Source organism: Pangasianodon hypophthalmus, chromosome 15, assembly GCF_027358585.1.
Source record: "Pangasianodon hypophthalmus isolate fPanHyp1 chromosome 15, fPanHyp1.pri, whole genome shotgun sequence".
NCBI classification, from domain to species: Eukaryota; Metazoa; Chordata; class Actinopteri; order Siluriformes; family Pangasiidae; genus Pangasianodon; species Pangasianodon hypophthalmus.
The window spans coordinates 21,153,871-21,164,756 of NC_069724.1; the positions used below are offsets into that span (position 1 = coordinate 21,153,871).

General features: G+C 36.9%; 1 protein-coding gene and 1 long non-coding RNA gene across 2 annotated transcripts; both read left to right on the plus strand.

Moving 5' to 3' along the window:
- Positions 1 to 521: 521 nt before the first annotated feature.
- zgc:64106 (uncharacterized protein LOC393348 homolog) lies at positions 522 to 5,121 on the plus strand. The gene is made up of 6 exons (XM_026928847.3): positions 522 to 811; positions 2,306 to 2,545; positions 2,698 to 2,787; positions 2,884 to 3,072; positions 4,273 to 4,382; positions 4,567 to 5,121. The coding sequence occupies exons 1-6, from the start codon at positions 649 to 651 to the stop codon at positions 4,744 to 4,746; spliced, it is 972 nt and encodes a 323-aa protein (XP_026784648.1). The 5' UTR covers positions 522 to 648; the 3' UTR covers positions 4,747 to 5,121.
- A 2,328-nt stretch (positions 5,122 to 7,449) lies between these two features.
- Positions 7,450 to 9,281, plus strand: LOC113535572 (uncharacterized). Its single transcript, XR_003403620.3, has 3 exons — positions 7,450 to 7,521; positions 7,678 to 7,706; positions 9,143 to 9,281. It is a non-coding gene; the product is annotated as an uncharacterized LOC113535572 (long non-coding RNA).
- The last annotated feature ends 1,605 nt before the right edge of the window (positions 9,282 to 10,886 follow it).

A 10,886-nucleotide genomic window follows, 5' to 3' on the forward strand; every position in this document is an offset into this window, starting at 1 on the left:
ATTGTGTATCATAATAACAGCACTTTCCTACTTTTTTTAAAAAAACTGCAGATACAGAAGATTCAGTGATTAGACTATTAGGATACAGTGAAGTCATCTAGACATGATAGTATCTAAATTATTATGGCTTTTGCATTTGGAATCCCTTTTATCTTTTATCGCTTATAAACGAAAAACCGGTTCTTTAACTATGTGAGTCGACTCCACGAAAAGAACCAGTTCAAAGAGTCGATTGGTTCGAGAACGACACTAATAATCCAGTCCTCGATTTACTTTCCTAATTTTGTTAAAACTGCAGATACAGTAAATTCGATAGTTGTTAAGGTTCAATTCAGTCAACTAGACGTGTTAGTGTCTAAATTATTACGGCTTTTGTAGTAATTTTGATACAGTTTGATCATGGAAGGGGATTCACTGTCTTCAATCAACGACAAGCCGGTTCTTTAGCTATGCGAGTCGACTCCGCGAAAAGAACCAATTCAAAGAGTCGATTCGTTCGCGAACGAACAGTGCTCGGCTTTTGGACTTTGCTTTGTAGTCTGGTTTGTATTCCAAAGTGCAGGTGGGATTCGCAGTCTGTGTTATAAACCGTGTCTTCGTGCCAAACTCGACACTTGGAGGGAAAACACACACCAGCCAGGTTGCCAAATGTCTTGGGAGATCTCCGACTTCATTTCGCATCCCTTATGGATGGTCTGCGCGCTCGTGCTGGCCGCGGTGGCGCGAGCGCAGCGCAGAGGCTCGTGGGACCCGCGCGCTTGTCCCGTTCGGCTCACGGGGAAAACAGCTATCGTCACCGGAGCTAACACAGGTACCCTTACAATCATCTGAGCATTAAGAGCAAAAGTGTTTCTATGCCTCTAATAATAAAAAAATGACAAAGATACATCAGAAAAACTGTTCAAAGTGATGCACTGTACACTCTCAGAAATAAAGTGCATGCTGTGTACCCTTCATTAGGCTTACAGTAGTGGTCCTTAAGGTCTAATCATGGATCTTAAATTATTTTTTAAAGGTTTCCAGGTAAAATATTCATACTAAAGATTAAAAAACATGTTCCCTTGATGGTACACAAAGGAAAAGTACAGTTTGGTAGCTTTATTTCTGAGTGTACTCACTATACTCTGCATTAATCTTTAATCGATATTTTGGGTATTCTGTACCCTCTAGGATACACCAGTGGTACACTAACCCTAAGCAGTGCATTGTGGGATTTTATGACCACACCGAGGTCAAAAGGAGGTCAAAAGTGTCACATACTATAGCAATAGTTGTCATGATAGCTGTCGTGGCCCAAATGTAAGCTGATTCATTTAATGTTTATCTGGAGCCAGATGTAAAAATGAGTCAGACTGAAGCAGTGCTTGTGTTGCATGTACATTTTGTTTCAAAAGCATGGACACGGCTTATCAAGGTTTGAGATGTCCTTGTACCCTGGAAGCCAGATACAGATGAGTTCATTGCCATCATTTCAAGGTGGAAGATAAAGGTGGTAAATGTTAATCAGCAAACTCAGTTGCTGTAAGGGTGGGTTTTCTCCACTACGTTTCCAGACCTGGTTATAAAATAGCAAATCTTCCAAAACAGTAGTGAAAAGCTTCGGTATGCCATGCACTGAATCAGTTTTGAAGTGAGTGTTTTCCTAATGCCCTATGATAACGAAGATTTTCGACACACACACTACAATACCTACATGCAAAGTACCTTATTAAATCTCCCATAATAACTGTCAATGATTTGTATAACCTTTCTGACCCATGGCCCCATGATGGTCGTATCATCCTATGTAAGTGTCTAACCCAGATGTGCACATCTGTGGTCCTGTTTGTACAATGCAGCTTTGTCTTTTTTTTTTTTTTTTTTTTGCTGTATTAATAATAAAAATCCCAGATGACCTATTTAACCTGGACACTGGAGAGTTGGATTAGATATGTTTGTACAGTTCGCACTGAAGTATTCTTATGAATCATTATGTTTCAACAATGTTTAGCTTTTCTGGTATTTATACACTTCCTGTTCTTGGTGTTCATTTCAAAATTCAGTGCTCTGTGAGTTCTGTGAGTCTTACAAGCCCAAAAGCAACACTGAAAAGCCCTGTTTATTAGTTTATTGACCAGAATAAAGCTATAATAGAATGGTTTTCTGATGTCAGGAGTTTTGGGGATTCAGGGTTGGATTCAAAACATTCATTTATTTATTAGATCTAATTTATTATATACTGGAGATCATCATTTTCATCATTTTGCTATGTCTTGTTCAAAGTCTACCGTTTTTCTTTATCTCTCTATTTATATCTGTCTTCCAGGGATAGGAAAGTTTATTGCCTTGGACTTTGCTTGTCGTGGGGCAAGGGTGATCCTGGCATGTAGGAGTGAGACTCGTGGGATGGCAGCACTGAGAGAGATTCGTCAGCGCAGTGGCAATCAGAACGTGCACCTGCGAATCATCGACACCTCCTCCCTCGAATCAGTCCGCAAGTTTGCCGCTCAGATCCTTGCGGAGGAGAAAGAGCTTCATATCCTTGTCAATAATGCTGGGGCTTCAGGTAAACAATGTACAATATATGTCATTTCCACCCTGGAAATTTATGTATATTTTTATCTGTTTTAGCTCCTCGATCATTGTGTGTGTGTGTGTGTGTGTGTGTGTGTGTGTGTGGGTAATAATACACATTTGACACAAGTGACTTGTGTGTAGGTCTACCCAAGGGAATCACGGCTGATGGACTGGAAGTGTCCTTCGCCACCAACCACATCGGGCCCTTCCTACTCACCAGTCTGCTTCTAGGTCAGACCTCACATCTGTCTCACCTCTGTTTCAGGACCTGACCTCTGCTGACTCAGTTTTTTTAGTGTTTTGTATTTCTCTTTACTTCTTTGTCAGACCTCTTGAAGAAGTCGGCTCCAGCTCGCATCGTGAACGTCTCCTCAGCTAACCACAAGAGAGGCCAGGTGGACTTCTCGCATTTCCATGGCAAGAATTTGACCTACACGATGGACGCCGTGTACAACCACACAAAGCTCCACAATATCATCTGGACCAATGAGCTGGCACGCAGGCTACAGGGAACAGGTACAAAACAAAACTGCAGATCGCAAACATTAGTACGGTATGAGTCTGATTATTACTAAAGTTACGCGAGTCAAGTATCAGATCACTTTGACTGACTGATGGATGCACCACTTATAAAAAGCATTTACATAAACAACTACATCCCTTTTCTCTGTACCAGAGGTGGCATATTTTAAAAATAAGCCTTACCCACTTCAAAAAAAAAATCTTTGGCAGTGTAGTATCTCGAATATCCACGGAATTACCTAATATTTCTTATAATGAAATTATTATAAATCAAATGTAATATTATTCTGCCTGTTTTTAGATGATTCCTTATATTCCAAGCTTTAAAATTTCTTATTCTATTGGCAGATATTTTTGCTTGTTTCTAGACATAATGACTTAAAAGAAAAAAAATCTGCCAATAGAACAAGACTATTTTCAGCTTGAAATTGGTAGAAATGTCTAGAAATAGGTTTAATAATCATATGTATATTTGGTTTATTATAATCTTGTAATAGGAAATACTAGGTAAATTGGACTGTATTCAAGATATTTGTACATGCTGGGATTTCATTTTGTGAAGTGCTCTAACCAAGGAAAGTGTGTTAAGACCGTAGATTCAAGTTCCTCTATGTGAATCCTGATAATGGAACTATTTATTACATTTTTGATAACAGTGAAAATACCACATTCTTCAAAATAAAAGTTACAGCACAGTATAGCCTTTTTGTTTAGGTAGCTAGGGTGCCAAGTAACTGCTTTTAGAATCTGTTACGCACAGATTGTGCAGAACAGTTGCACACAATCTGATCTCAGTAAATCAAACATATTTGTGAAATAATCAATATTTTATTGCTAACAGTATAACAATTATAAAAAAAAGCTTTACACTGCAGAAAAATAACATCTTGGCAAGTGAAATGATCCTGTATATAGTCACATTTATGTAGTATTTTATATAATAAAACCAAATATAAGATTATTAAACATACTTATAAACATTTTTATTAATTTCAAGCTTGATATAGTCTTGTTCTATTAGCAGATTTTTTTGCAAAATTATCTGATAATACAATAAGAAAAATTTAAGTTTAAAATAGTAAAAATGTCATATCTTCATGCTCTATGGTTTCTCTGTAATTAAGTAATCTAACGAATTTAGATACTCTAACAAATATCTAATGAATTTAAGTCTGAAGTCCTTTTTCCTTTTAGGTGTGACAGCAAACTCGCTACACCCAGGTGTTGTTATGACTGAAGTTATGAGACACTATAACTGGATTATTCGCTTTATCTTCAACATAGTGGGAATGTTCTTCTTCAAGGTAATTGCTTCGGCATGTAACTCTCAGTCACATAACACCGGATACTCAGAGCCAAAGAAGAGAGCATTATATACAGCTAAAGAACACATTTCTTCATGCTACGTTAAATCAGATAGAGTATGTGCTTAATCAGTGAACTTTCAATCAGATGCTGTGTGTTTGTGTTCATGTTGCTTCTCTGCAGTCTGCTCAAGAAGGTGCAGTTAGTACAATATACTGTGCGGTGGCGGAGGAGACCGAGGGGATCTCTGGAAAATATTTCGACAGTGACTGCTCCCTTGTCCTCCCAGCTGCAGAGGCTCGAGAACAAGCCATTGGAGCCAAAGAATTTGAGTACTGTGAGAGGCTGACATCTAAGGGCTGAACAGCTGGATAAACATTACACCCAGTTCCATACATTACACAGTATAGTATTGTAAATTAGTACTTTGTAAATACACTTCAACTAAAAATTACCTTCCCTTTTGTATGAATTGTCTTTCTTTTTCATTTCTTGTTTAATGCCAAAGATTTGTGAAGTAACTGCAAATAAATTACAACCAGAGCCTATCTTCAGAACACTGGCCATGATGTGCTAATTCATCAATACACCTATTGGCATGGTCTTGAATATGGGGAGAACATGTGACACTCCAGATAGACAGTAACCCAAGCTCAGGATCAAACCGTGAATGCTATCTAATGTGCCACCATGCCTCCCATTTTTTTTCTCTTTATTAAAAATCTATTCTTAATGTTACTTGATTGTCGTTGTTTGTTTGTGGCCTGGAGTACAGGTTAGGACAATGGCTGGAAACCAAAAAATAAACTCATTATTAAAAACCACATAATTACCACAAAGAGTAAAACCAACAAAAGGGATATGATGTTTGGTAGTTACTTACATAAAGATTTAATCAGCTTATAGTTTAGAATAAAGGAGTTGATTTTTTTTTCACCCATTAGAGGCACTACACTATTTGTACTTTGAATATATAGTATATGCTGAGCTGCCTGTATCTGAAAATAAATGCACATGCTTAGCATTATCACTAAGCAAGATGACGGCTAATTTTTTTGTGAAACCATCCATTAAGAGAGAGTATCTATCACATCCATGAAAAACATACACTATATGAAGAAATGTATGTAGGTACCTGCACAATCACACCCATATGTACTTGTTGAACATCTCATTCCAGATTTAATCCCTCTTTACTGTTATAATAACATACACTCTTCTGTGAAGGCTTTCCACTAGATTTTGGAGTGTAGTTGTGGGGATTTGCTCATTCAGTCAGTGTTGCAATTCATCCCAAGGGTGTTGAGGTCAGGGTTCTTCCACTCCAATCTTGGCCAACAATGTCTTTATAAACCATGCTTTATGCACAGGGCCATTGTAATGTTAGAACATATTTCAGCTAGGCCACTTAGTTCCAGTGAAGGGAAAGTGTAATGCTACAGCATAGAAAGACATCCTATACAATTGCGTGCTTCCACCTTTGTGGCAACTGTTTGGAGAAGAACCATATATGGCTGTGATGGTCAGGTGTTCACACACTTTGAGCCATATTGTGTATACTGTATATGTGTCAAAGTTTTAATCAGTATAATAAATATTATAACCTAATAGTCAATCAAGTTGAATATTTTATGTTAGCCCCTTGTCAATTGATAGAAAATATAACAATATCCTCATATCATGGCCCTTCAAAGGCTCACAATAATGCCAATGTGGCCCAGGCAGAATTTAAGTTCGTCACACCTGGAAGTCACTCTTGAGTAAAAAGCAAATGGCATGATTTAAAGGACTGAGAGTATGAGGAAAAAGATTCTCTGATCTGATAACACAAAGACTGTGGTACATCTGGCAAAACAACATTCTGCTCATTAACTGATAATACCATCCCTATGATGAAGCATGGGAGTAGTTCTCAGCAGCAGAGAAAAAAGGGACTGCTCAGAGGGAAAGATTTAGCCAAATATAAAGAGTTCCTTGAAGAAAACCTACTCCAGCGTGCACACAACCACAGACTGGGCTATTGTTTCTCCTTTCAGCATGTCAACGACCCGAAGCACACAGCCAAGACAACACTGGACCAGACTGGAACAAGTCTCTGAATGTCCCTGAATGTCCTTGAGTGGTCTGAATACTTACCTCAATTAGAGATTTTTTTTTTTTTTTTCAAATAAATTTGCAACAAGTTCTAAAAATCTTATATGTACAATAATTGTTTTAGGAAACCTGACCTAGTAAAACCCGTGGTGTCACATTCTTTCTTTGAATATGTTCCGCATTCCTTGACCAGCCCATGGCTCTAGTTTCAACGTTACATCCACAGTCATTTTGTAGTACAAGGATCAGGAAGTTTGTGGGTTTTTAAACAACGTGCATAATTAGAATTTATCTTAAATTATTTTTTGTTAAATTTAAGCTTAAAGCTTATTGGTTAAAACTTACTTGGTTAAAGCTCACTTTATTGTGATGATTTTTTTGCATTAGCAAGTTTGTAGTTTTCCATCGCTGATTTAGCTAGACATGCTTAAATTTATTTAACAACTTAAGCAGATCACAACCACATAATTAACAAAAAGAATAAAACCAACAGGATGGACAGAGTGTTTGGTAATTTCATAACAATTATTTAGCTAAAAGTTTACTATAAAGGAGACGTGAAAGCTGACTTTGTTTGTGAAGACATGCAGTAAGAGAGTGGATCAACTCTCACATCTGTGAAAAACACTACTGAGTACATGGTCTAGAAGAACATCTTTAGAAGCTACATGGCTTTGTACGCTGAAGAACTAAAGGACATCTTACCCAGTTAGATTTGTGGAATGAAGCCAGTGGTGTTGAAAATGTGCTGAAGCACTTTCTCACTTTTCCTACACTTTCTTATTTTTTAATGTAAATAGTCTTTAAATTTTAAAAATGTGGTGAACATAAGGATTTATATATAACTCTTTAAGTTTTCACACTGCTCTAATTTGTCATGGATGCTCTTATTTTAACTGACATGTTCACTGTGATTTTAATGTTGCAGTGTTTAATAACCAGTCTTGCTATACATAACCAAGCTCCTCCTACTTATTCAGTCTTGTTGAAACAAAATCGAGTGGCAAAACAGTGGCAAAACAGGAGACAGCAGACATCCATGAGGTAAATCATTTGAATAGGAAATTTAGATTACTGTGCCATCACAAGACCTGAAGACTTGACAATGATTTTAACAATCTGGCTATAAAAACTCAGTTACAAAATTTATATAATGCATGATGTTTCTCTTAATCATATTCTTTCCTGATATCCTACCAGAGCCATGGGTTGACTTCTGGTGCTCTTTGGTGAGTTGTGTGTTTTTGTGTGTTATGTTATATACAAGAAAGTTTTTCAAGTTATGATAAAGAGTCCACATGATACCAAAATAGAAAATGTTAAACCTGGTAAACCTAAAATGTAAAATCAGGTACACTGAATTCAACAACAACAATCATTATTATTATTATTATTATTATTATTATAATTGTTTAACATAGATGAACTAGTTCTATAGTTTGTATTCACATAGTTTTGTATTGTATAGCCCTGTTGTACTTGTAACATCAATTGTGAACCTCCTTACAAAACATGCAAACTAATTTAAACACTGGATTTATAGCATATAACATCTTTTGATCATAACTGATCATGTCTGTTTTATATGTTTACCTTAATGAGTATTGCACTTTCATGCATTTTTGCAGGGTAATGGCAATTCAAATAGGTTAAATTAGCACCCGCACTGTGATTTACCACAGTCTGTAATTCTAATTCTAATTGCTGGTCAAGTAGTTCAGAAATATTGTTTTTGTGTCTATTTTTACGTCTTTAGTGGTCTTTCAAACCTCACGCAAACATACTGGGACTTTCTGGAACTGTAAAAACAAATCTCAAATCTTTTCTAAATCTGTTCATCGCATAACTGAAAATATATTTTAAAGAACTCCAAATAAATGTCTTTCTGGCACAGATCTAAATAAGACATTACATTCAGTGTCCATCACACATGTTCCAAGAGTTTCTTACCCTTCTTGGCAAGCTTCAGGACATGACTTAGGATAATGTAACATGCAAATTGAGGAGTCACGACGCAACATGTGTAAATCCAGCATGTCTTTTATTAGCACAAATCCAATAATAATCATTAAAGTCTGAATAGCGAATAACAGGTAGGCATCATCAAACACAGAATATCCATAATCACAAATGTAAATGAGGGCAAGGGTCAAAACCAGGACGTAACTATGAAAACAAGAAACAGTGAAACACAGGCTTGGAAATACAAATTAACTGAATGAAACTTCGCAACAAGACAAACACACAGAAGAGCTTAAATAGACAAACTAATCAGGAATTAATTAACGGTGGAACAGATAAACCAATAACAAGACAGGGGCAGAGACGAGACACAAATCAAAACACAAAACACATGACAATGTGAACATTACATTAAACAACATGAAAGCAGCGCTATTTGTACTGGGAACTACACACCGAGAGGTGGAATTCTTGACAAGTAGTGACTCACCAATGGGTCTCATGAATGATGATCAATGTTCCTCCCTACATGATAACACAGTTATTTTGAAAACATCTACAAAACGCCCACTAACTACTCACACCTAGCAGACTGCTCACACAATTTAGCACTCCTTAATTTAGATCCTAGTTAATCAAGACCTTAGTGGTAATATTTTTAAGCAATAATGAATATGCAAAACTGGTATTGTCTCTTCAATAGGGTTTTTCAGCCTTGGCGTCTGTCTCCCTCGTCAGTATCACTTCATTAATGAGAATAAGACCTGGGCGGAAGCACAGAGATACTGCAGAGAGAATTATGTTGATTTAGCCAGTATTAATACCACTCAAGAGCAACTGGCCCTTACTGACATAGTAGACATCTGGGACAGCAAAAGAACCTGGATTGGACTGTATGATGATCTGAACAGCCGGAAATGGTCTCTGGAAAATGATTCTTTCTACAAGGAGGGAGGGAGAAGCTTTAGAAACTGGTATATACAGAAACCAAGTAACTGGAATGGAAACAATTTGTGAGTAGTGCTTTCGAGTTATCCTACAGTATGGTGGGAGACCTCTTGTAGTAATACCACTTTGCACAATGGTTGAGATTTAGGACTATTCTATTCTTGAAGATAGTTTTCATATTGACATCAAGTGTTAAGAAATCTTATTCTTTAATATTTGTTTTTATTACATTTTTTAATTTTGGTTTACTAGTGTAACTGTTTTTAATTGGACACTTGTTTGCTTTCAGTTTCTTTAGTACCCGTACTATATGAAAATATTCTTAAATAAACTCTTTTTTATATCCTGGAATGCTGTGTGGTTGATATTTCTTGATTTGCTAGGTACTGTAGCTATTTAAATATGTAGTTATTATATATCACCACTGTTTGGTTAATTTTTGCATTAGGTTGTTTAATTTAGTCAGTATTTCTTTGCAGTAATGTAGTTTGCTGTGACCTACAATACAGCCAGCTTTTTTCCTCCCCTTTTGTCTAAGGCTAAGTTTACATGATAACGATGTGGTCAAAAACGGAAAAGTTTTTCTCTTGCGTTTTCAAAAAGTTTCACGTATACACGACAATGTTTTCAAAACGATTCGCGTTTACACATATCCGCGATAACGGCCAAAAACGCTGTATTACGTATGCCAGGCCAGTAGTTGGCGCTGTCACCTTGTTAGTTGGTTGTAATATTGGTGAAGTAAATCCACACTTTGCTGACGAAGCGTTAGCAAACTCTTGAGCAGCAAAAACACTACCATGTACTCCGCCATTGTTGTGTGTTTGTTCGCGCTTGCCTGTACAATAGACACGTACTGCGCATGTCTACATACCTAACACATACTACGCATGCGCATGACATCACCGTTTTCAAAGATTCCCGTATTGGGTGTTTACATGGAAACGATAACAGCGGCGTTTTCAAAAACTTGCACTTTGAAACCCGTTTTCAAAAAATATGCGTTTTCAGTCCCCAAAATGCAGTTGTCGTGTAAACGAACAGGCAAAACGCATAAAAAGTTTCCCGTTTTTGGCTGAAAACGTTGTTGTTTAAATGGCCCCTAAGACCACAGCAGACACCTAACACCTTTTGCAGTCATTAACATATGAAACGCCCTCACACAGCACGACAACCAGCAGTCCTCAAAATTAGCCAAATTTCAACCGTAACAGTCCGTCAAATTTCATGGATTTCTGAAAATGTCCGCTGACATGAGATACATGGGTGTTTGTGAATATTTTATGTTTTGCGTAACTTGGGTCCATTTTTACCCTTGTACATCTCACAAACTATTTCCACATACTTCCAGATTTGACTCTTTTCATGCAGTGTAAAGTGTAAATTCCCTCTGAAGCTAAAATTTTCCACTAAAAATATTACATATTGAAACTGTCTGTTTTAGGCAGAGTGAATGCCAGTGAAAGATATGTTCTGGTTTATCAGCACCTGAACTGGAC

What these genes read in the sequence shown, in the direction of transcription:
- zgc:64106 (XM_026928847.3), top strand. Translation starts at nt 649, where the DNA reads ATGTCTTGGGAGATCTCCGACTTCATTTCGCATCCCTTATGGATGGTC. An exon ending in ACGCAGGCTACAGGGAACAG is followed by an intron (nt 3,073 to 4,272) that starts GTACAAAACAAA and finishes TTTTCCTTTTAG; the next exon opens with GTGTGACAGCAAACTCGCTA. An exon ending in TGGGAATGTTCTTCTTCAAG is followed by an intron (nt 4,383 to 4,566) that starts GTAATTGCTTCG and finishes GCTTCTCTGCAG; the next exon opens with TCTGCTCAAGAAGGTGCAGT.